The 26,962-nt window shown below is 45.3% G+C and overlaps 2 protein-coding genes across 24 annotated transcripts in view; one reads left to right on the forward strand and one right to left on the reverse strand.

The window, feature by feature from the left end:
• LOC141762077 (uncharacterized) overlaps positions 1-26,962 on the forward strand; it is a 296,685-nt gene that overhangs the window by 140,565 nt on the left and 129,158 nt on the right. The gene's annotated exons all lie outside the window — the stretch shown is intronic.
• Positions 1-26,962, reverse strand: part of sox5 (SRY-box transcription factor 5) — a 244,146-nt gene that overhangs the window by 58,426 nt on the left and 158,758 nt on the right. For all 22 annotated transcript variants that reach the window (XM_074625940.1, XM_074625939.1, XM_074625941.1 and 19 more), the window contains one exon: positions 19,658-19,880. In XM_074625940.1, the coding sequence (XP_074482041.1) occupies positions 19,658-19,880 (223 nt within the window). The remainder of the gene's footprint in view (positions 1-19,657; positions 19,881-26,962) is intronic.

Genomic DNA, 26,962 nt, shown 5'->3' on the forward strand with positions numbered 1-26,962 from the left:
AATGACTCTGGAATCGTCGGCTATTATCTTGGCTCATTGGCTCAAACGGAGTCAAGCTGCTGCCCTGCAGCCGAGCCAAAACAACCCCGTCCACCTGCCGAGAGAGGGAGAGAGAAACTGTCTGTGTGTGTGTGTGTGTGTGAGTGTGTGTGTGTGTGTGTGTTAGAGCGAGCCCCCATCCGGCTTTTGGATCCACAGTGAGCTTTTGGTTCAGAAGCTGCTGGAGAGAGAGAGAGAGGGAGAGAGAGAGAGAGAGAGAGAGAGAGAGGGGAGGAGACTCAACTTCAGTCCAGCTCGCCCCGACCAACCTCACAAACAATACCATCTCTCTCTCTCTCTCTCTCTCTCTCTCACTTTCTATTTTTCACTCAGACGTTTTGCCCTGAGTCACCACAAGCGGCCAGCTCTATTTTTCCTATTATCTCATATTTGTGAAGCCTGGAGACCTTTAGAGGAGAAGGGAGGGAGATGGCGAGGAGGAGGAGGAGGAGGAAGAGGAGGAGGAGGAGGGTTTGTGGAAAGAGAGAGAGAGAGAGAAAGAGAGAGAGAGAGAGAGCCCGGGCCTTCGGGTGCACAACAAAGGGACCTCTGTGCCAGCGCCAGGCCCAGCCGGGCTCGGAGGAGGGTGGAGAATGAAGGAGGAGAGCGAAGACGAGGAGGAGGAGGAGGAGGGCCCACAGGAAAGGGCCCTGGCTTGGGACCCGTGGCCCGGCCCTTATATCCCGAAAAAACAGGCTCCACATTGACTTGGGCCTTGGCAGCCATGGGGAGGACTCCAGCTACACCCCCCCTCCGCCCTCCTCCCTTTCCTTCCCCGTTCTCCTCCTCCTCCCTCCTAAACTGAGCAGGGGTCAGCATTGAATAAGCAATTATACAAGCACTGGTGGAGTTTGTCTAAGACTGCCACCCTGAACACTGAAGTATTGAGATGGAGGGAAGAAGTAACAGAGAGAGGGAGAGAGAGCGAGGAGGAGAGATGTGTGGCGACTTCTGTGGTGGAAACACTCTCGCTGGCGGCCATGACGGAGACGGAGAGAGCACGCTTACATGTGATCGAAAGATTAGATTATAACTGGCATGTAAACACCTCAAAGCAGGTTATCTCAACTGAATGACTGAAAAGATTTGATAGGAATTGTTTCATGGTGAACAATAGAGAACAATGAGATCTTTTTCCACATTATTTGGAACCTCCTAAATAGTTTTTTTCTCTTAATCTGGGTTATTAGGCTGCAAAGCCCCAAGCTGGGCTAAACTACGCTTTACAAATGACCTTTACAGCAACAGTTGCTGTTATAATGAATACTTTCTGTACTTTAAAGAGGAGCTATTATGCTTTTTCCTTTGCGTGTAAAAGGTCTGCGAAGTTACAAAGCCCAAAGTCCACGCCAAAAGGAGAAACACTGCTCCTGAACTGCCAGAATCACTCGCTTGAAATCCCGCCTTTATTCCGTAACGTGGTGATGTCACAAAGTAACATATTTGCATAATACCTGCCTTGTGGCTAGTCTGGTACGCCCTCAATTAAAAGCTGGTTAGAGCGGAGCTGGAGCGGAGTCCGAAGAGTGTGGTTCGGTTGACCAATAACAACAGAGTGGGTCAGCTGACCAATCAGAGCAGACTCGGCGGAGCTCAAACAGAGCGTTTCAGACAAAAGAGGTGTTGAATCACAGCTGGTATGAGAAAAATTAAGTGTTTTTTTAACATTAAAGCATGTAAACATCTTTTAGTAGAAACCTAAATTACAAATATGCACCCAAAAATAGGCATAATAGGTCACCTTTAAAAGGGGAAAAAGTAGTGTTACTATTTAATTAATATGAGGTAACTTAAGTCTTTCAGTAGTAAGATGTTACAACTGGATCTTCTACATTATGGAGATGTTCAAAGAAACTTCAGAAGAGAAAAAAAGGCAGAATTTTGAAAACAACTCCTCACTTATTTACACCCTCTTGATACCACAGCTTTCAGTCTGGCTATTCCTCCCCCACCACCACCACACTGAAGGCACCAACACGCTCCATTACGAAATGATGTTGTTGATATTTTGATGATCAATTCATGTCTGGTTGAGCTGGGCCATGTGTCTGGACACATTTTTCATCGATTCCTTCTAAAGACGGTCCAATCGTTTCCAAAGCAAAAGGGGGCCGTGCCAAGATTACGGGCAGTCTCTTGTCAAAAAAAAAAAATGTAATAAATAAATAACAGGGGCACTATACGGCGGCTTGAGAGGAGGAGAAAGAGATAGATAGAGGGAGATGTATCAAAAAGCTTTTTGTCCGAGCCCACCTCGCACCACCACCTCCGCAAGGTTAGCCGCTAACAGTACCAATTACTGTCTTGTTGTTGGGGAGAACAGCGCTTGGCAACAGTTGCCGCGGTGGCCGGGCCTCTGTGTAAACACTAAAATCCCTCTCCTCCTCCTCCTCCTTATTTCCTAGCCCCCTCCCAGTGCTCCCACTGAAGCAGAGGATCGCTACGAGAAAGGGCCAGTGTGTGTTAGACTCAGTCCCTGGTCGGCCTCAACGTCCACAGTGACTTTTAATTCAGAAGCTGCTCCAACTTCAGTTATTAATAAACACCCAGACCACTAGGCAGGCTAAGGGGACACACACACACAAAGTATTTGGCACACACTCACACACCGAGCGACATGACATCAACTTCTGAGAGTTAAGAGACTTGTTATACGCCGTGCAAAGTTAAGTTAAGTTTTTGGGTGAGGCGACGAGGGACATATGGTCCTCCCCTAAAGTACTGTGACAATCGCAGACACATTTCAGGGCGACACACCTGTTAGCAAAAAAATCGCACACACACGATGTCACTTGCCAAAAAACACCTAACCAGAGAGAGGTCTTTATTTTTGTCTTTATAAAAGTGAGATGAAGTTTAAAAAAATTGACAAATTCTTCCTCATATAAATGTGAGGCCAACATGCTGAAAAAAAATATAAAAAAAGGAATATAACTAACACAAAACAACAGATGTAGTAGGCTTTTTTTTTCCTAGTCTAATATTAGGGATTGTATGGATGTATAGCAACATGTTTCCATTAAATGTGACGTTCTAAGAATAGGCCACGGCGCATAAAGCGGACATTTACAAGGGTGTCAGTCAACAATTTAATAAATTGAAAATCCATTTATCCGAATGCAGAGCTCTGCCCTTCACTCCACTGCCTTTCCCTAACAGATGGTGTTGTGGGTGCTTATGTCCAATTTGATTTGAACCAAACCCTCAGCCAATTTTTACACTGGCATGAAATCTCAGCGAGCCAGATCCGCACACTGGCAGTCAGAAATAGCAGCGGAGAGGGCGCGACATTGTGAAAGAACGATGAAGGGCAAAATCTGGAGCGACATTCGAGAAAGTCGCAGAGAAACTTTTCCTTGTTGTTTCGTTTTCGCTTGTGTGCTGTTTTTATTCCCTCTAACTCTCTCTCTCTCTCCTCCTCCTCCTCTGCGTGTTGTTTTTGTGCCGAGCTGGAGAAATTAGCGATGCTATCTTAATGCAATGTTCCTTTCACACACACACACACACACACACACGGACACATACACACATACCATTTTCCCAATTGCCTTTGTGACCTCCATTATCATTAAATGGTGTTTGATAGCATCTAGACATTTGAATCGGCTGCGGACTAATTCAGCTCGGCCCCCTGATAGCCACTGCCACCGCACCTTATTAGGGACAAGCTATGGGGCCGAACACAGATCCCATTTTCATTTTACTGCCTCATACTTTACAAGCTGAAGAGACCAAGTGTCAACTGTGGTACTGATAACCGCCACATACTGCCCGCTAATTGCCTGGTTAACAAACACGGCCTCATGAGAGACTTTTGAATAGATAATAGAGGTTCACACGCAACAATGGGTCATGATGCATTCAAAACTCACTGAGGATCCTTTGAAAAGCTACTCTGACAGGAGCATTGTATCCAGGTGCTGCTGCCAGGTGAAAACGTTGTATCTCCTTATATGCACATACAATGTAAGCTAATAAGATATAATATGTAAACTAAGAAAAGCAAAGAAGCTTTTCTTAGTTTACATTCAGGAGATACAATGTCCCGCACCTTTTTACTTTTATGTTTTTAGTAGGGCTGTCAATCAATTAAAATATTTAATCGCAATTAAGCGCCTGATTGTCCATTAATAATCGCAATTAATCGCAAATTAATCACACATTTTTTATTTAGCTTAAAGGGAGATTTGTCAAGTATTTAATACTCTTATCAACATGGGAGTGGGCAAATATGCTGCTTTATGCAAATGTATGTATATATTTATTACTGGAAATCAATTAACAACACAAAACAATGACAGATATTGTCCAGAAACCCTCACAGGTACTGCATTTAGCATAAAACAATATGCTCAAATCATAACATGGCAAACTGCAGCCCTACAGGCAACAACAGCTGTCAGTGTGTCAGTGTGCTGACTTGACTATGACTTGCCCAAAACTGCATGTGATTATCATAAAGTGGGCATGTCTGTAAAGGGGAGACTCGTGGGTACCCATAGAACCCATTTTCATTCACATATCTTGAGGTCAGAGGTCAAGGGACCCCTTTGAAAATGGCCATGCCAGTTTTTCTCCGCCAAAATTTAGCGTAAGTTTGGAGCGTTATTTAGCCTCTTTCACAACAACCTCCGAAAGATCGAATACGATTTTGACAGCCCTAGTTTTTAGGCTTTTTTTTACATAATCTGATTTGTTTTGAGACTGTTTCACAAGCCCAAGAGTTAGAGATGCATGAGGTAATCTATCAACTAAAGCATGAAAATCACTTAAATTAGGTTTTCAGCAACAATTTCTATGCAACTCGCCGATCCACGAAATCTGTAGCTTCATGGAAAACTCTGATTCATATCAGTGACCTGTGGATCAACCAATAAGACAAGCCAATTGTCTTCTTGTTTTAAACTGCAAATTCTGCTTCCTCGACCTGATGTCAGAGCGAGGAGAGGGTTAAATACTCAGGGCCGGCACTCTTTTAACGCACGCACATCTCTCCCTGTCAAAAGCATCCTGTTGAAGTAGGCCAAGGCGTGTGTGTCGGTGTGTATCTGTGTGTGTGTGTGTGTGTGTGTGTGTGTGTGTGTAAGTGTGTCGTACACAGTGGCTCGGGCCGCTGTAATGGAAAATGACACTTGCAATCTGTCTCGTGGCAATAACCCCTCTTCAGTGCTCTTGTCTCCACTCCACACACACACACACACACACACACACACACACACACACACACACACACACACACACACACACACACACACACACACACACACACACACACACACACTCAATGTCTCTGTCACCGCGGCAGCCCCCGGGCCCGTCCTTGTCACTGCACAGCTTTATTGCATCACTTTAACGTGACAACAAAAGAAGACATTGTGTGTCGGGCCCTGCCGTGTATAGGAGGGGAACGGACCCACGCATTAACTCCGCGAGAGACAGACGGAGAGCACGCACACACACACACACACACAGAGAGAGAGAGTGCGGCGTTTTCTCTTGTGAGTCGTGACATTTTTCGTCTGCCTGTCAAAGCGATGACAGAGAGACAGACAGAACAGCAAGACAGTCTTGACACGCTAATGTTGCTCCGCATGTTGGGAGCCTATTCAAACAGCGGCTGAGCTGTGACTTTAACCTCCCCTGCGCTTGTGAGACTGATGGGTAAAGACTGTTATTTCTGATGCTATCATACTTTTTGGCCCCGTGTTGGCTGCTTGATTGACAGTTGGCTTGGCTTTAGAGTGGCTTCGCGTTGCCGGACGGCGGAGGCGGGACCCGTCTATTCCAGTTAACGCGAACGCCGCTGACGAGCACAAACACACTTCTCCCTCTGTTTATGTGTCTGTGTTGAGTCTCGATATCCGTCTCCGTCTCTTTCTGTCTTTCTTCTTCTCTCGATGTGTGAACGTTTGTTCCATCTGCGCGTCGGTCGGCCCAGAGACGGAGCGCGTTGTGAAAGCTTTTAAGAATAGCCCGCATTGTCCCGCGTGCTGCTCAAAGATAGGGGCGACAGACATGTGAGAACCATTAGACCAATGGCAACAACAGTCCAAACAGCACTGGAATGCTCTGCTGACTAGCATGTGTGTGTCTGCGAGTGTTTGTGTGCCTGACCTGTTGGAGCCTTACGAGTCACTGTGCTCCAATTATCCCCCCCCTGTAAATGTTTTCCTACTCCCCAGTTTTCCTGGCAAGATCATATCGCTTTTTAGGCGAAGAAATTTCTTTTTATTGGTTGATGAGATGTGCTTCGTCGATAACGGCTGATGCTGCCGGTTAGGTCACATTTAGATCACTTAGCCATCTGTGACCAACAAATAGGACGGTGAATCTTTTACAAATCTGTCTCTCGTGAGATCCCCATAGTTATAGGCCATAGTTATTCACGATATAATCGCACATTCTTTATGTTCAAAATGTACCTTAAAGGGAGATTTGTCAAGTATTTAATACTCTTATCAACATGGGAGTGGGGAAATATGCTGCTTTATGCAAATGTATGTATATATTTATTATTGGAAATCAATTAACAACACAAAACAATGACACATATTGTCCAGAAACCCTCACAGGTACTGCATTTAGCATAGAAATATGCTCAAATTGTAACATGGCAAACTGCAGCCCAACAGCTGTCAGTGTGTCAGTGTGCTGACTCGACTATGACTTGCTCCAAACTGCATGTGGTTATCATAAAGTGGGCATGTCTGTAAAGGGGAGACTCGTGGGTACCCATAGAACCCATTTACATTCACATATCTTGAGGTCAGAGGTCAAGGGACCCCTTTGAAAATGGCCATGACAGCTTTTCCACACCAAAATTTAGAATAGATAAGTCAATTTAAGTCTAAATTTAAGTCTAAATTTGATTGGCCTATCTACCAAAAACACTGATTGAAACATAAGTGTAAGTAAAGAACGATTAGGATGTTTATTAAATCAACCACTGTGTTCATCTGATCATTCCTATCTTTATCAGAACTGTGCCGACTCGATTACACTTCAATTGACTTGATTGATAAATGTCTTCAACTCAGTTTCTTGCATTCTTTTCATCCTGGACATTCCTGTGCCTTTGACCCCCCCACCACCACCACCGCTCCTCCGACGAGACACCCATGACTCTGTGAGTGGGCTAATTGTCTTAACAACGTTTGGCTCAGAAAGAGACCGGAGACTAGAGTCGGGTATGATAACCTTGGCCCGTAACCTCGTTAGCGTAATTAAACGAACCAACAAAACGGACGAGGGGGGCGTGATCTAGACTGGGGCGCTATCCAGTTGGGTTAGAGAGGGCTGCGTTCGCCTGTGTTTTCACATAGTAAGCTGATACCGGGAAGGGGGGGGAGGCAGGGAGGGAGAGCTAAACAGAGGGCTCAATGTTAGAGAGTATGTTGGGTGTGTGTGCTTTTGGGTGTAAGAGTGTGTCAGACAAACCGACATGACCTAACAAACAAGTGTCCAGTGTCTCCGTGCGGACGGCTCCTTGAACGGGCATCACAAGACTGTCTAGTGTGAAGCTCGCAAACAAACATGAGTTCAATTTGTGAGAGGGAGAGAGAGAGGGAAAGTGTGTTATTGAGAGAGAGAGAGAGAGAAAGAAAGAGAGGAAGACAGACACCAAGACGGAGAGAGAGATATAAAGATAGATCTGCCAGAAGGAAATGATGGATCGCGGAATGCTTCCCCTCAATACGTATGAAATGGACCCAGATAGCAGCATCACCGCTTTCAATAGCCCACTACCATCTGACACACACAGACAGGAAACCTTGCAAACTCCACCCACATCTAAAGGAGCCTTAAATAGCGCTGTTACACACCGCTGATCATCGATATTCATAGTTAATCATCGCTTTACTCACAAATTTCATCAAGGATTCTAAATTTACGCCACCGGAAAAAAGGGCTGTGAGCGTAGGAAGGGAGTCTGTGCCCAAAAAAATAAAAAGAATGGTGACGCATGCAGATCATAGATGTGTAAGGTGAAAGTTTTCTCGTAACACACACTAAAATGAAGCAAAGAGGGATGTAAGAAGTGAGTGTGAGCAGGGTAAGGAGGGTAAGGAGGGAGGGAGTCAGGGAGGGAGGGTGACAGCGGAGAGGTAGAAATCATGTGTTGCCTTAGGAATGGAGAGTTTCTCCAACAGTAAACACTGTTGGAAGGCCAAGCTAATACAAACAAGCCTTATTGAGGGTGAATACAGAAGCAAATCCACTTAAAGGGGAACACCACATAAATTAAGAATTCCATTTTTTCCATGGCCTCGTAAAGTTCAATCAATACTTGTGAACAGAGCGACTCTCTCTCTCAAAGCCAGAAGCCAGAAAAGTAAGTTTCAAACTTGTGATGTCATCGGGTATAAAGTCTGGAGCTGTCCCATAGACAATGAATGGGAGGCTGATTTTGTGGACCCAAATGAGCTTTATTCTACTGTAGTGTTCTCAGTTGTTAAACAGAAAATGTACCCATTTATTTTGCTATAAATTATAAAATGTGTGTTGTATCATTAAAAAGTATATATCTACAGATGGGGATCATATGCGCCAATAAAACAAGCGTTAGCCCACGTTAGCTTTGGGCCAATCAAAACTCTGATATGATCGTGACACATCACGTCAATCTGTCAAGAATCTGTCACTTCACTCGGGGCGCAACAAACCGGTTCCTGTTGCTGCTTAGCTTATTAGCGAGCCAGCTATAGTTACGATGGCATCTAAGAGTAAAAATGGTAGTAAGCATTATTCTTAATCGGTGTTACGATTATGAGGACGTCCTTGGAATATGTATTCCCCTTTAAGGGGTCCCTAGAACTCCTGATCTAGAACATCTCTTCCATTCATTGTCTAAGGAGCAGTTCCACACATTATACCCAATGACATCACAAATCTGTTTTAGACCATATGAATAAGTATGCTTAGTTCCCCTTTAATTCCTACAATAAGGACCCTTTAAAGGACGGACTCTGATTGTCTCGGTGAGTCTATAACATCTCTGACGAATGTATTAATGATCACTGTAGTATCATGTCCCTTTTAAACCCACTGACTGTGATGTTTTGGAGAGGCTACAGAAACACACACCTGGGTTACAGACTAGACTGGCGCACAGCAGCTGATTTGCTTTGTCGGTATTACAATGAGCCAAGAGGGCCCCGTGTTTGTGTGTGTGTACATGCGCACATCACCCTGTGTGTGTGCACGCTCGCATCCGAGTGTGCGTATGTTTGTGTGTGTGTGTGTGTGTAGGTGACAGCTCCAGCCCCAAACTGACTGGCATCTGGCGGTGGCAGTTGTTTTAACAGCTGAGCTGACAGCATTAATCCGAACGCACCCAAATCAAAAGGAGACAACACCTGTTCACTGCTCCTGAGCCCAGCCGAGGAAGAGACGACGGAGGGGGGGAGGGAGGGATGGAGGGAGGGAGGAGGAGGAGGGGAGACGGAGAGCGAAGTATGAATGGAGGCTGGGAGTGAAAGAGATGGACGGGGAGTGATTAGAAGCAGGTGGAGAGAGTGACGGGGACAAAAGGTGGTAGGAGGAGGATGGAGGCAGAGAAGAGAAAGTGAGGATGGAAAGCGAGGGATGAGAGGGGGGGAAAAGAGAGAAGGATGAGGTAGGAGAAAAAGGAGGGGATGCGACGAGAGCGGGCACGCTGCCAGGCAACACACACACACACACACACACATACACAGCACTCTTTCCCCTGAGCGAGGCGGAAAGGGGCAGTGGGCCAAACGAGGAGGGAGGGGTGAAAATAGAGGGAAGGGAGGTGAATGGATGGATAGAGGGATCCCACAGGGAGGGAGAGAGAGAGAGAGAAGGAGAGAGAGAGGAGGGCTGGAGAGAGGAGGGATGAGTGGGGGAGCAGACAGAGAAGTACAGCATCCAGAGGAGCATCAGAGCTCCGACATGAGTGGCTGGCGATGGACGCTCCGCCGGCCAAGCAGCAGCGATACCGAGAAGAATGCAGCAGGAGTGAAGGGTGGTGGCGGTGGGGGATGCTTGTCTTCAAACATCTGGCTCAAATAAGGCCGGGGTTGCGCTGTGGGCTTGGGGGTCGCGACCCCGCGGGCCTGACAACACAGACGCCACCACTTCATCTGCGGGAGCCGCCCTCTGAACCGGCAAGCACAGGGGTTAATTAATAGAGACCCTGTGGCTTCAAAGAGTGACACAGTGAATGGATGTCTGAGCAGCGACATGACGGAGGAGCCGATGCATTGAGAGGGGGAGTGGCTTCCTCCGCTGGCTGACATATTGAAAGACTGAGTAACTCGCTCTCTAAGTGTTAAAGCGCAACAGTACGTACGCCACCTTGATATCTGTCACATGAGAGCGAGCAGAAGCGGTAGAAGGTGGCCCGTGGGTGGGCGATTACGTGGATCGCTGGAACGCGTCCATTCGCTATCCCCCCTGATGCATCACGGGAAGCTCCTCGGTCGGGTCGCGTTCGTCATCGCGAGCCGGGCGACATACTGCACATGTTTTTCTAAACATCTAACAAGAGCTATGCGGTGATACACACACACACACTCCTCAAGGCTGTTAAAGCCCCTTTTACATCCTTAAATCCTGCGCTGGACACTGCTGACATGGGTGACAGGGGGCTCACATGTATGTCGGAGCTGTTGGGTTAAGCAGATTGTGCTACTTTGCACACAAGCCGACATGGATTATACAGGGGAAACCGGGGTGTAGTCTCTGTCACACACACATATATATATATTAAAGTGATGGTAGGTAACAATTCCATAATAACCTTTCAGCATATTGTAAAACTACACTTCTGCACCTCCTCATGGCTCTGTTTTCGGGCTTTAAAAAATCTAGCCCGTGACGGGAGACTTTGACCAATCACAGGTCCTTTCAGAGAGAGAGAGCGTTCCTATTGGCTGTTCATTCAACAGAGGCAGCTGTCAATCAAACAGACAATTCAATTCAACAATTCATATTTCATCAGCGCTGCCTAGTTTGACCGTTTGATCGGAGTTTGCGAGTGATTGACAGCTGCTTGAAGACGGCAAGGCTCCAGCTCAGCTCTGATTGGTTGTCTTCCTCGTTCTGTGAAATCTTACAGATGCCATCAGGAGCACCGGACATGACTTTTTTCAGATTACCTGTCTCATGCACTACTGTCAGCATATAGTGACCATAATCATATTTGCTCCAACTTGCCTACTGCAGCTTTAACCTGCAGTATGTGGCAGTTAGGGCACACATACAGACTTGCAAAAACAGCCACAGCTAATAAGCTCTAACACAGAGCTTACTTACTTATTTAAAGCACATTATAGCCTACAGTAAGCTTACATGAAGGTGCCATAACATTGTACACCTACAGTATAGGAGCTGTTATTTAGGTCACATAAACACATAAGCAAATATATGTTGTGGATGCACATATGCATCACAATAGGTAGAGTCCCTTTTTGTCCGGAGGTGACAAGAAATTTGCTTGAATAGGATCATGTTGCCCTGTCTGGTATCACATCTATCTGATTAGCCTGGTTCATTTGCTTATGTTTTGCTGAGCTCTACTTCCTTGGTGTCTGGTGTCCTCAGTGTTTACTGATTCATGGAGATAACAATAACGTATGAGCAACTTCTCAGTAACTCTGTGGTTTTACTGGTCCATAATTTCCTAATATTTAAAGACTCATTTGTTTATACCGTTGGTAAAATAGCAAATTCTCTGGGCCTGCAAGATCAAATGTGAAGAAATTTTCAAAATCGGTCAAACCGTTTGGCTGAAAACTAAGTTTTTCTTATCATATCATATCTTGTATTTGGCAACATGGGACTACTGTTTTTTATAATAGACTCCATTATATTTTAGTCCCATGTCAAACTACAAGGAGCACAGTCAAGTATTTGGTATCTATGAACTCATAACAAGTTGAATATCAAATATATGCACTCATATTCAGTGTAAATAATATATTTCATTTAGAAAACATTTGTGAGTCTTTAAAGTAGACGTAGAGAAAGTCAGCTGAACATGCAAAAATGTGAAATGTATCTACAGGCAGGCATACAATTCAACATATATAAGGAAAAAAGGTTTCAAATAATCCACGAATAATGAATGAAGATTAAGTTTAGATGGGTTTTTTTCCCGCTGGAAATTACCAAACTGCTTCATAACTCAACACAGTAAACTAAAAATTACTGTCTCAGAACTTTGTCTCTATTCTCCCCACGATTACGACCACATTACAAAACTCCTTTCCAGGAAACTGTCTGGGAAATTACGGACCCGTAAAATAAAGCGTTACCAATTGTTGTAATTGAGCCTGCAATACAAAACTATGAAGAAAAAACTCTATAAAAAGACATAAATGTTATTAAAAGTCACCTTTTTTTGCCCTTTTATTTGAAAGTAAACTTAGAAATGCCTCCGTGCACTCACACTACAACATTTGCATGTCAACAGAAATGTCTGGAAAGCTCGCAGCAAAGTGATAGCTTTTTATACTTTGCCGTGGCACGACGTCAAGATGAAAAATCAAGCGTTTCATTCCAAAAATGCGACATCCACCTACTCACAAAGCGACTGCTGGTATGTCAGTAAAGTCCTTAATGGAAGGGTGTCGAAGTTATCTGCTAACTTGACGCTTCTTCTTCTTCTTAAGTAAAAATGTTTGAGGGTGCAGTCGTCCGGCTTTCTGAAAACTGGTGGAACTCCAGGAAGCCATTCCTTCCACACAATGACTGTTTTTGTTGCTTAAGTGCCTCGATGAGAAGTTTTACGATTTTTCAGCTGCGTCTCATATCCTTTTGATAAAGCGATCGACGGACAAATAGTCCGCGCACAAAACTCATTCATCTTTACAAGCCATTTTTTTTGCAGCATAAAAACATTCCTCTGTCTCTCCATGGGAATGGGAGAAAAGACCAAGAAAGGGAAAATCGCAGAAATAGAAGAAAAACAACAACAACAGGGCAGGGCGTGCAAAATGAAGAGAGTTTATGAGAAAGCTGAATAGATAAATCATGGATTCCGCTGATTCGGTCATGGGACGTGGCGCTGAATGGAAGTGAATGGGTGTGGATGCCAAAACACTGGGGCCTGTCTCACATTTGGGAGTCTGTGACAGGAGGCCTTTATGTGGAGACACACACACACACACATATTCATATGATTGTATGACACGCAGGAAAATATGTTCTGCAACGCAAAGAAATCACCAGGTACCAACGTACACGCACTGTACTGTAGGACAGTGGCATTGTGGGTAGGTCACAATAGCTAAGCTATGGAAGCCCTGGCTGATTCATGAACCTCAGGCCTTTGTCCTTAACTTAATGCCACGCCGGGAGGCCAATAACACACACACACCATCAGGGAAACCACAGGACCCTCTCTCCTCTCTCTAAAACCCCTTTATGCTCATGTATCGGACAAAAGCTGGGGCACTGCTTTTCCCCTCCAAAAACGCACACACACACATAGACACACACACGCATGCACACTATTCATCTCCTTAATATCGCTCATCTGGACTGGGAAGAATGGCAGAAAAGGAGTTTCATCCCCACTGATTGTCTCGCAGCAAAAGTCGGAGAGAGAATGGCTGCGTTGAAAAGCAAGACGCAAAACAATTCAATAAGAAAAAAGTGACTTGAATGCGCCTTTCATCGGGCAAACAATGGCCGGCCCCACAATAGGCCTCAGGTTCGCCCCATGACGTTGCCTGTTTCTCATGCCACAAAAGGAAAAAAAAAAAGGAATTGACTCGATTTGAATTGTGAGCCAAGAGCGAAGTTAACTGACACTCGGATAACTGGAAAGAATGATAAATAAAAAACTGGTTTTCTTAGATAAGCAACTCAAAGTGAGTTTTTATTGGTGCCATTTTTCTTTTTCAATGTTTCTTTTCCTCCGCCGGGGTCACAGGAAAGGAGGTGTTGCATAAAGAAAACAACGACACGGAGTTCAAATCTCCTTCGTAAGAAGCAGAGTTAGTCTCATAACCGTGATCTTTTTAGCGAATGCTGATTGTGTATTTAGAGCCCTTTAACTGGCGAACAGGATGACAAAATCTCTCTTTTTTCTGGCTCGACTGAACTTTCTTTTTGAGCTTGTCGTGGATTAAAAAAAAAAAAAAAAAATCTCTCTTTTAACCTCCCTCTGTTTCGTTTCACTCGCCTTCCTTTTTTTCCCAGCGCGAGAAGAATGATCGCGACAAACAATGGCTGTGAGAGTCCTGCTGCACTTCATGTTAATTTATACAACTAACTAATTACCGACAAAGGGGTGGAAATCACATAAAGACGCTCCCACGCTAGGGCTGTCAACCTGCTGCTGCATGTGTATGTAGTCCACGAAAAAATTCCCCCCTTAGGGATCTGTGCCTTAAAGTCACAGCTCCATGTGATGATTTGGGTTGTATATGCCATTGTTGATGTTTATAGAGTGTGTGCGAGTGTTTGACGTAACCCCCCAGATAGCAGAGCAGTGGAAGGATTAAGCAAAGTGAAGGAGGAGGAGGAGGGGGGGTGGACTGATGGCCTGCCTCGATCCCTCCACTTCTCCGGCTCCCTTTTCCCCCCCTTCTCTCCTTCTTCTTGGCAGAATGTATCCGCCCTTCCCATTGTCACCCATTGGAGTGTACGGAGGCGTGAGGGAGCTCCGGCCACTGTGCGCTTGTGTGGCACAATGGCCTCGCCTAAGTGCTGTCCTATAAAATGCCTCAGTGCTCTCTAAAAGCAAGCCCTGGGTTCCCCTCCCTCGCCTTGAAAATAGATGAAGTGCTGTGCGTGCATGTGTGAGCATGTGTGTGTTGTGTGACATCTGTCATTGAGTTGGCGTTTTCAGTATGGAAACCAGTGCCTTGGAGCAGCGAGTACGCTCAGCCATAAAAACACCATTCTGGTTGACCTCGAGGTTGCACGGCGCGGCTATAAAACCTGCACAAGTGTGTGTGTGAGGTCGTGTGTGCATGAGTGTGTTTCACCAGCACGTGTGTTCAGGTCAAGGCCGTGCAGTATAGAGGCCAGGGTAGCGCTACGTTATCTTTCATAGGAATAACAATAATTTTTTGTCGAACTGGGTGTCAGTTTACAAGATAGTGGGCGATTTAAGAGTGTTTCTTTTTTACGGTTAAAAATCAGACTTTTGATCTCATAAATTTATAAAACTGTGGTGGCATTCATGCATTTTAAATTGCTGCTGAATCAATAGAAATTTCTCTCAGGTTTTTTTTCACAGGAAGGGAAGTGTTGACACAGAACAGTGAGGAACACTTGATGAATTTGGCTGTGGTGCTTTAATAAAAAGCAAATCGTAATTTAGTTTTCTTTTTATTCTCATATTCCATTGCAACTCTGCACGCAAAAGGCCAAATGCAACGTTTTAAAGGTTTTATTCAGCTAACAAGACAATTCTAGTTGAGGACCCGTGTTTATTCCTGTTCATAGCAGAGGTTACGCTTAGAAAAATGAGTAAACATAAGAAAGTTCCGGAGGCCGCGGAGCCCAAGTGACGGGTAGCTGTAGCTGGGTAGCAGAGGGTCAACAGACGGGTCCAGAGATGGAGCTCAGCTGGCACTCACTGTGAGCCACTTACAGTCAGAGGAGAGGAGAGGAGAGGAGAGGAGAGGAGAGGAGAGGAGAGGAGAGGAGAGGAGAGGAGAGGAGAGGAGAGGAGAGGAGAGGAGAGGAGAGGAGAGGAGAGGAGGAAGGAGAGGAGAAGAGAGGAGGAATGAGGCTGAGTGTCTGGTGAAAGTCCAGGGCAGTGGAGGCACCACTCCAGGGGCCGAGAGGAACATCTGTGCCCCATTTAGTGATTTTTCTCCTCCTTTTAATTCCCCTCGTTTTTTATTCTCTTTCATTTTGCAGTTTCTAATCACATCCTATCTATCTATCTATCTATCTATCTATCTATCTATCTATCTATCTATCTATCTATCTATCTATCTATCTATCTATCATCCTACTGCTGGGCTAATAGATTGTCACCAGGCCTTGCTCTGTGGTACAGGGGGTCACTAGGGGTTAAATGGCGAGTCCAAGGGAACTGTCCAGGTGTGTGCGTGTGTGTGTGTGTGTGTTCAGTTGTACAGGTGTGTACGTGCGGCCATCTCTCTCGGGGCTTTAGCGCCGGCTCTCCTCTCGACCCCGCGCCTCCCGCGACGCTCCGCACTCCGCTCTCATCATTCCGCGTAATGGCACGCAACACACACTCCAGCACGAGCGGGCCTCGAGTCCAGACAAACACACACACACACACACGAGGCGGTGTCATGGCATGTCTTATCTGCGCTGTTCCTCCCTGTCGCTCCTGAAGAATTTATTTATTGAAGACGGCGACTAGTAGTGTGTGTGTGTGTGTGTGTGTGCACGTATATGTTACCAGTGTGTGTGTGAGTGTGTATCTCCAGGGTAGCAGGTGGCCGGTGGAGTAAGACAGGAGATGAATGGAGAGAGCAGGGGAGCGGTGGAGCATGGTTGGGCCAGGCCATGGGGGACAACATGGCTAGTCATTTATTAGAGGCCAACAACACACACACACACACACACACACACCTTGCATGCATGCAGCCAATCCCTCCCATAAAACACACACACACACACACACACACACACACACACACACACGTGCATTGTCACATATGCAAATACACGTACACAAGTGTACATGCTCCCAGAGGCTTAAACAGCACACACACACTGACCTAGTATCTACCGCTCTCCATTCATCTAGCCTAAGTAGAGCAACACTAGCCACACAACTATATCTCTCAAACTTGAGCCACACTTGTGTGTGTGTGTGTGTGCGTGTGTGTGACTGTCCATGTGTGTGTGTGTGTGTGTGTGTGTGTGTGTAGCTTAGGGCTTGTCTCCGATAAGACAGGCTTCTCATTCTTTTTCGAGATGTTTATCGTTTTCTGACCCATTTTGTGTCTTTGGCCCCTTGTTCACATCCCTCCTAGTGTTAATGCTCCTACACTCCAAATGTGTGTGTGTGTGTGTCATTGATCCAGCTGGAAGCAGTGTGTGTGTGTGTGTAAGAGAGAGAGAGCGAGAGCAGTAATATTCCCGGCCTTTCATAATGATTAAAGCCTTCATTAAATTTTCATCCCAACCTGCTGTTTGCTGCTAATGGCCTTTGTGAGCCACACAGCCAAACAATAGCTAGCCGGGCACAGAAAAGGGATTTCTATCTCGCGTTCAATACCGCCCCTCGTCGTTTCTCTCACCCCCCCCGCCTACTCTCCATTTCCCTCTGCCTCTCTTCATCTTTTCTCAGCATCCCTTTTCTTCCTTTACTCTCTTTTCTTTCCTCCTTTCTCTCTTGCTTGGCCTGAGTTTTTGTGTGTGTGTGTGTGTGTGTGTGTGTGTGTGTGCTGGGTCTGGAGGCGCTGGGGCCTTTTGTTAGCGCGTTTCATTTAAACGTAGGGCAGATAATGCTCCGGGTTGGTTTGGAAGCCGCACCACTGTGGCACTCCGCTAATGGGGTCTGTGAAGAAGACGCTGCTCTCTCTCTCTCTCTCTCCTTCACTCTTCTCTTACTCCTTCCTCTCTCTCTCTCTCTCTCTCTCTCTTTCTGCGCTGGCTGACTCATAAAGATCTATTATTGTTGTTGTTTTTTCCCCCTCCCTGTGCAGCCAGTTCACGAGGTCCAGCGAAGCAGCGAACAACCCCAAACACACCTCAATTACAGCTCCGCTCGACAAACAGCCCAGTTTTTTTTTTCTGTAAAATGTGCCACAACAGGCCTCTTCTATTGACTGGAATAAAAGACGACCAGACGGCGAGAGCTGACCGGCAGCCTCGGCCGCTTTGAAAAACCTCGCAGAAAAAAAACCTGGAAAATAAGGTTAGCAGCACATCGCGGCTTGAAATGAAAGCCTGTTGATGTACTGCCGGAACACACACACACTCACACACACACACCAACACATGAACACCTACACTTAAGAGACAAATACACACTGTACCGCTGCGCTGTTCTTTCACCTCCGTGGGCACGGTGTCGTGCGGGCTGCATACAGTTCAGAGATGTTTGAATAGAAATCTCAGCACGCTGCTGTGGTGGATTTAGAAGCTAAAGGGAGAGTGTGTGGGGAAGCGTATAAGAAGATCTAGTGGTTGTTATGGCATGCATCTGCCATGGAGGGGTCTTGATTGCATTGTGGATCGGGTTCAAATATCCTCGGGTCTGTTGGTGCTCAGGTCCCCTTCAAATCGGGTCTTTTTAAAAAAGAAAAATATAACCAACCACAGGAACTTTCCCCCCGGAACAAGGAACCTTTTGAGGAACTCCTTGCATTTAGACCCACGGTCTAAATTAGTTCTGTGGCCTTTTCAACCCCAAAAAGGCCCTGATCAGGGGGTAATACTTTCTGAAAGACGGCAGTGCTATGAATGAGGAAAAAGAAAACAAACAGAATTTTATACGCGTTTTTTAGCTGAAACAGGCGGACACACTGAACTGCAGGCTGCAGGTTGTGTTTACCGCTGTGACCACCAGCAGCAGGTAGAGCTTGTCCTGTTGTTTTTTCATATGTCAGCAAACTAATTTGCCTAATATTTGCATCATATTTGCTAATTTGTCTTTAGACAGCTATGGAAACGCAGACAACAATGGGCTGAGGGAACCGTTTAGTTAATTGAAAAGTAGTTCCTGGGACAGAAATGACCAGGAGCTTCTTGGTGGAAACCCGGCGATTATGTACACATTGGGTTCAAGTAGGGGATCTGTTTCTGACATTTTGGACCCACGAAGACCTCTGATCTGCTTTGCTTAAGTGCCCATGAGCAAGGCAGTAAATCCCTACCAGGTTCCGGTTCCTGTTTTGAAACTGACCTCCCTGACATCTCCTCCAATAAAGCGCAATGTTATTTATATTATCCCATCAGAAGGACACCTGTTGGTAATCTTCCTATCACATTATCACTTTCATAGTGACTTAAGCCCCCATTTATCTGCCCAATGAGAAATTAGAGCTGGCCACCGGCTAATTTTATCTCTTGACTCCGACTGTTAGCCCGAGGCTAAATTTGTGAATGAAATGCGGGGGCTAATCGAGCTAAGCTATGCAGCCCTGGGCAAAAAATCTGGTTTAGGGTTTTCAACAGTATGTGAAATGTTTAACTGATGGCTGAGAGTGAGCGAGTTATCCCAAAGGTTACAAAGGGAGTAGGAAAGGTGATAAGATGCATTTAAAGCTCACTGATCATTTAGGAGAAAGATAATGTGAGTGCCTTTCCTTTGAAATTAAAACCGGGAAGCATTTGGAGAGTTAAGGGTTAAGGAGTTTTGTTAAGGCTTTTCACACACTCCCGCATACACTACACACACACACGCGCACGCACACCCATCTTATGTGTCAGGTTGTGATAGATATGCAAAGCACGGTGGACAATAGGCCCAAACAGCTGATGCTGTCTGTCTGTGTGCCGCAAAAACAAAGGCTCGCCTCTCATCTGAATGTGTGTGGGTTCATAACAGAGAGGGTGATAGAGAGAAAACAACAAGACAGAGAGAAAAAGAAGAAGAGAGAAACGGACATCAGAGTGTGATAAAAGAGCGGCGGCGGAGCCAGAGAGATGGCGGGGAGTTCCAGATCACACATCTGGCCCGCGACAGCGTCCCCCTTTCATCACTGACCTTCTGGCTCGTTCTTGATCAGCTCCTCCATCTTGCGCTGTTTCAGTGTGTCCACCACGTCTGCCAGGCTGCCCTTGCGTCTCTCGGGGGTCCCCAGGGTGCCCGCGGCCGAGCCCCCGTCGCTGCAGGGCCGCCCTCCGCCTCCGCCATCCTCTTTGCCCGGTGAGGTAGCATTGTGCTGGGGGTAAGGACTCAGAGACCTCCCCTTAGTGCCGTCGTGCTCCTGGAGGGAAAGAGAAGGAGATACATTATTAGATTAAAAAATAAACTTTAAGACATACATAAACAAAGTGAGGGAGGAAAAAAAGAAGGAGGAGGAGGAGCTGGCATACGCCCTTCATTATCTCCATCCTCCTCTTCTTCTCTTGCTCCCTTTATTCTCTCCATCTCCCCTTTTCACAGCTCAATGCAACCAACTGTCATCCCCGGCCAGTTATCTCAAGTTAGGGCACACTTCTTCTTCTTCTTCTCCGTCTCTCACATCCTCGGGAATCTGCATTTGACTGACTTGGAGGTACTTGACAGAACGAGCACATGAAACAAGAGCAAAAGACTCCGCACACTCTCAGAGTCACGCTAACTCTTCATTACAAAGCCTCCGACGGCTCGGCTTTGAGGGCCGTCCAACGCTACTGTACCAAATCCCGAGCCCAAGTTTCAGCGCCGGCGCTACTTTTGTCCTACGATTTCGTGACAATTAATGCTGAGGATGCAACTCCATCAAACAAGAAAATCAACAAGAAAAAAGAAATAGATCCCTGTTTCAAAAAAACTAAAAAAAACAAAGCTTTGGAGAGGTGTCAAATAATTTCCATAAATTCATGAAAGGACTGACAAAACAACGATCAGCATGAGAGATACCAAATATAATATATACAGCTCACAGTAAAGCTGTGTGCCTTTTGCCAAGCTGTCGTGATGAATAATTATCATACTGTCTTGTGTCTAAAGTTTACACTGTCTTTAAGTTTAATGACCTTTGGAAATCATAATATATAGATAAACACACAATTGATTCCTAAATTCATAATTTAGAAAACTACACTCTTTAATTTAAGTCCCCCTCCATGATGTGAATGATGTTTGACATTAGAAAGCTGTAAGGGAGTTTATCTGTGCTGTGCTGTAAGGTTACGGCATGTACATGTGATTGTGGCTTGGTGACATCACTTGAAACCTCCAGCTCAAGTAGACTGAGAATGGACTTTTTCAGTAGAGTAGGAGACATCCTGTATCTAGTATTGAAATGAATGATGTATGTATTGCAATGTCATTTCTAACAAAGTAACTGAACTTTTTTTGTGTAAAAAAAATCTCTTAAAACTTAGGGAGGGGGTCTTTAATAGGATAGTTTGGGTGTTTTGAAGTGGGATTGTATGAGGTACCGCACAGAAGCAAAGCAATGTACTGCTGTGGACGGGGCCGGTAGCAAAACGTATTTTAGTCACCTAAAAGAAAGGCTCACTTAAAAAAAAATCTATATCACTTTAAGTGTTCACTATATTTAGAATATCTTGCCGTGTTTCGGACGGGGAACTGAAGCTATTCTCTCTGCTCTTGCCAAAGCAACCAGACTCCATTGACAAAAACACAAATTTTTATCTCGCAGAACACTGAAGTTGCTGCTCTACTCTGCCTCGATCGGTTAGTTTGTTTGTGTTATTGTGTGACTTTGTTTAGTTTGGATTCACCACAGTCACACAGTAGCACAAACAAACTAAATGATCGAGGCAGCGGTAGACCAGCAACACCAGTTTTCTGTGAGGTAAAATTAGTGTTTTTTTCAATGGAGTCTGGTAGCGTTGGCGAGAGCATACATGGATAAAACGGCTTAAGTTCTCCGTCGGAAAGGGCTGTCTCACGGCCAGGTAAAGCGGTGAAAATCTTCTAAATATAGCGTACACTTAAACTGATACATTGCTTTGCTTCCGTGCGGAAACTCCTGTCTGTTTCTCCGAACTGAGTCATCTACTGTAGGTAACACACTGACTATGGATAAGTACCTCATAAAACCCCACTTCAAAACACCCAAACTATCCCATTAAGTTATTGTTATATTTTAAATGACAAGCTTGATAAAGCTGAATGACAGTAAGAAAGCTAACAACAGCAGCTGACTGGTGAGTAACTTCTAGCATCTTAATCTTTGACCTAATAAAACCTGTGTTTGTTTAGATAGCCCGGTTGATAGACTTAATGCCGGCTAAGCCCAATTAACAGTGACACTGAGAAGGAGGATGGCGTCAGCTTCGGAAGAGAACACACCCTTCCTGTTTGTCTCACACACACACACACACACACGGATGACGAGCGTAGGTACTGTATACGGGCGTGTCGAGATTTGCGTGTCGTGCTCTTTAATTACAGAAACAAGCGAGTCAGCCTGTCAGCTCAGCTCTTTGTAGACGGGAGGGTCAATGGTCCACGAGGTTAATCTTTGGCTAATCTCACTACAATATGGAGCACGCCACCTGGGACGCACATATACAGTACTTCTCTGTGCATGTGTGTGGGTGACACACACAGATAGAGAGTGGCACATTCCAGCTGTATTAATGTCATTACGGTGTACTAGGGCGGAGATAGTCTTCTAATCATTAACTCGCCGGCTGCTGGTGGAAGTGGAACTTAATACCGGGATCACAGTCCACAATGAAGTCATTTAGACCCCAGATGACCCCAGATTCAACACTTTCTTTTTAGCAGAAGAGGAAGAAAACTCCTCAAGACAAAAGTTTGAAATCATTCTTCTGCCGTTCTATTGAGAGAATAAAGCCAGGCGGACGCTTTCAATATTGACGACGCTTTCATTGTCAGTGGCCAAACACTGTACGAGAGGTACAGCAGACCATTATCACTTGCCGTTTTCTACACTTCACTGACTCTCTCTCTCTCTCTCTCTCTTTGGCGCCGTGTGTTTCCACACTCTGAATAAGTCAGCACGCTCAATAATTCACTAATTCTCTCCTCGGCCGTGCTTGCACATGCATTGTAGCGGAGGGGACGGAGTGTGACGGCGATGATACGGCTGTAACAGTACGTATGCGATACGGCGACGAGGCCGGTCGCCGTCGAAGGCTCGGCTGAGGGGCTGAAAAGTGTCTCGTGAAAGACTTCTCCGCTCGCCACCTGACCCGTCTTTCCTTCCTAGCTTCACTTCTTCTTCTTCTCTCCTGCTCTTCAGATTAGGGAAATTCACACTTCAAAAATGAGCGGTTTTGTGATCAGGAGTTGCGTCAGCGAACGGCACGACATGCAAATGCAACGAGACAGAGGGAGAGAAGGAGTGTAAGTGGGTAGAAGTCAAAGAAAGAAAGAAAGAAAGAAGGAGAGAGAGGCGATGTTATTAGAGGAAATGAGAGAGACAGAAAGAGAGAGAGAGAGGGGAAGGGAAGGCATCTTGAAGGCAGCGGTCACACCTGTCACATCCCATTTATCTAATCCAGCGCCTACTTAAAACAGCCGCACTCTTTCTTTCGAGAAAGATGTCGCGCAAAACAAAACAAACAGAACAAGAATACGGGAGGGAGCGAGAGAGACAGGGGGGGATGGAGTTCTTCGCCCTGTCGAAAAATCTGATGTCATCTCGCCTCGTCCAACAATGAAGGTCATTTCCCAATCAAGGGGAATTAGCGGGGAGCCGTGGCTTCTTCAAAGATCTGTTAAATTAGCGCTCGTGACATTATGTATGTGTGAAGTCAGACAGATCCCGGAGGCAACTTAAATGGCTTATGATTTTTTTTTTCTCCCCCCACCTCATCAAACCTCCCAGCGTTTAATCCACGTGCCCTGCTGACACCCCGGCGAAGTCCAAGACAAGAGGGATCAAAAAGACAAGACGCCAGATCTTGTATTGTGGAATCGCTCCGTGCGCGGCGACACGCTCCTGGTCGCAAAAACTTTTTCTCATCAACATGCATTTATTCACAACTGGATACTGTAAACGTTCATGCCCTCCTCTCAGTTGTTGTTTTTTTGCCATTTCTGTGTGACACTGTGAGTGCACATAGCCTGTAGGTGTGTATGTGTGTGTGTGTGTGTGTGTGCCTGCATATATGTATTTATATGCACTGCTGGATGTGGCAGGCTGGCAGTGTGGGCGGTTCTGCCTTTAGTTTGCAGATGTCAATTCTCTTCCAAAACGACTGGAACAAAGTAAAAATTGCGCCTCACTCTCTTTATCCTTTTACTGCCTCTGCAATGGAACCGAATTAAACAACTTTTGTCTTCTTAAGCTCATCTGTGAGGGGAGGTTGGTTTAAAAACACGCAACTCTTGCCAGAAAAAGAGGAAAAAAAAAACATTTTTTTTTTTTTTACCAGCACAGATGCCGCTTTTCCTCTTCTTCCCTTCCTCCTTCTCTGTTGCCCGACTCACTCTTTCTCTCTCTCCCTTCTATTTCTCCACCGTAGCCTTGACATGTCTCGGGCTGTGCAAGGTGCATGTGTGAAAAACAATATTTGATGCTTGGCGCGTCGTCGTGGATCAAGGCATGGACAATGTGGCAGTGGGAAGAGCTGGAAACAGCTGCTCAACTAAAATACTCGCACGCAAACACACACCGACGGGGGAATGTCACCGATCGCTCCTGCAGGGGGGGTAAAGGACTTAGCTCTGCTGCCAGAGCTGCCAATCTCCACGACATACACTTAACACACCTCCGATTACACTGCCAAACACACACACACACACACACATGCAGCAAATCCCTTTACATGCCACGGCTAAACACAGACACTGTCAGTTTTGACTTCGAGGTCCCTCGGGCTGGGACAAGCGTTACTTTTATCCTCCTGTTCCAACAATATGCTGCTTTTTTTTTTCAGGAAAATTAAAAAAAAATAAGGTACCAATTATTTAAGTATATTACACAAACTGCCATTTTGAACGTCCTAATTCTAATTGTAAACTTATTGTGCTTATCTGAAAACATGCAGCTGTATTTTCTGTATTTTTGGCTAAAATGCACGCCAGTAGATTTTTTACCACGACCCCTCGCTGTTGACAGGCAAGCGTGTGTTGATTCATTAGTGCATCACTGGCATGAGAAATTAAGTGTGACCACTGTGTCTCAAGACTGCTCAATGACTGTGTTAAATCTGTCAAATTCACATGCGCACACACACACACACACACACACACACACATAATCACACATACAAATTACACAAAAAAAGGAGGGAAAGAGAAGGCCCCGTGGAGGGAAAATGAATTAGAAATAATGCCTGATGAAATATCTTTATAGTTTTCTATCGCGTGCATCCCGCCTGTTAATGAAATAATTAGTGGTTGTCCATTAACACATTTATGAGAGAAGATGCTCGCCCCTGCCTGATGTGAAAACATTGTTTTTTTTTCTACAAGGATATGCAAAAAACACAAATATAAAAGAACCGAAAAGAAAGCAAATAATTTTAATTTTTTAAACTGGGGAATAAATGACTAACTCTGCTGCATCATACCTGGATTCTGTGCTGATTGGCTGACCTCACTGAACCGCCGCTATAAAATCCCCCCCCGCCACATCAGGCATTTGAACCGAGCTGCTCTCAGCCAATCAGGGTCCAGCGGCGCGGTGAGAACTTCACATTCAATAAAAAACACCCTTTTAGCTAAACTACATTCATTTGCAAACCATTATGAAAAGCACTATTCTCATCGAGAGCCGGGGGTTTGTACAAAACAAAATATACAAAAAAAATGAATAATGTGGCACCTTTCAGCTTTTTAAAGTGTACGTGTGAGTGCTGCTTCTTTTTTTATTTTGTGTGTCTGTGTGTGTATTTGTGTGTGTGTGTGTGCGTGTGTGCAGCTGCAGCAGCAGCAGGCAGGTAAAGCAGCCGGGCCAAAGCCGAGCAGGCAGGCGAGGCGGGCGGGATGAAGAGGTCAGTGTGTGGCTGAGCGCTTCTCCGCCGCCGTGTTAATTTACTATGACAAGATAAAGCTGTAATCTCGTCCCCCCCCCCTCTCACCTCTCCCCCTTTCTCTCGCTCTCCCCCGCTGCCTCACTTCCAAGTCAACCGGTCGCCGCCGATGAGCCATTTACTTCCCCCCTATCACTTTACGACAATTGCCCTGAGAGAGATAGACCCCCACCCCACTCCCTCAGAGTCCCACCGACACCCCCGCCACGCTGTAAATCTCCTCCTCTAGTCTCTCTTCATCCACTCTTCACTGACAGTCAGCGGCGAAGGGATTGGCACTGTAACCCCCCCCCCCCTCCCTCTTTAAACCCCCCCAAAAAAGGAAAAACTTACACATCTTACAACATGCCAAGCAGGCAGTGGGATAAGCCCCCATTCCACCAGCTACACACACACACACACACACACACTGTGGCTTGCCACTTCATAAGCCACATCAGCTATTATGCTGTGCATGAGAACCCCCCCCCCCACCAACCCCCTCTTTCTGACAACGCACACAAACACACACATCAACGCTGTCTCCCTTCTGCTGTCAATTAATGGACTAGAAAGCAGTTTGAGGATATTAAAGAGGGGGCAGTGATATAAGGCCAATTCTGTGTAAAATATTAGTTTGTATATTTGCTTAAATACAGATTTTGTAGCGTAAATATTAGGGCTGTCAATCGAATAAAATATTAATCGCAATTGATCACGATTGTCCATAGTTTTTGTTTTTTTTGTTCAAAATGTACCTTAAAGGGAGATTTGCCAAGTATTTAATACTCTTATCAACATGTGAGTGGGCAGATATGCTGCTTTATGCAAATATATGTATATTTTTATATTTGGAAGTCAATTAACAACACAAAACAATGACAGATATTGTCCAGAAACCCTCACAGGTACTGCATTTAGCATAAAAATATGCTCAAATCATAACACGGCAAACTGCAGCCCAACAGGCAACAACAGCTGTCAGTGTGTCAGTGTGTTGACTTGACTATGACTTGCCCCAAACTGCATGTGATTATCATAAAGTGGGCATGTCTGTAAAGGGGAGACTCGTGGGTACCCATAGAACACATTTTCATTCACATATCTTGAGGTCAGAGGTCAAGGGACCCCTTTGAAAATGGCCATGACAGTTTTTCCTTGCCAAAATTTAGCGCAAGTTTGGAGCGTTATTTAGCCTGCTTCGTGAAAAGCTAGCTAGATTCCTTAGGTTTTCTTGTTTTATATGATATAAAACGATCCGTATCTTCACTCTAGCTTTAAAACTGAGCCTGTTACTACCTAAAAATCACAAGTTTTCTTAGAAATTGGCGGCGTGAAAACAAATTTGCGTTATTATCATGTTAACTTTGACAGCCCTAATAAATATATAAAAAATAAATCT

This window comes from Sebastes fasciatus, chromosome 23, assembly GCF_043250625.1.
Source record: "Sebastes fasciatus isolate fSebFas1 chromosome 23, fSebFas1.pri, whole genome shotgun sequence".
Classification (NCBI taxonomy): Eukaryota; Metazoa; Chordata; class Actinopteri; order Perciformes; family Sebastidae; genus Sebastes; species Sebastes fasciatus.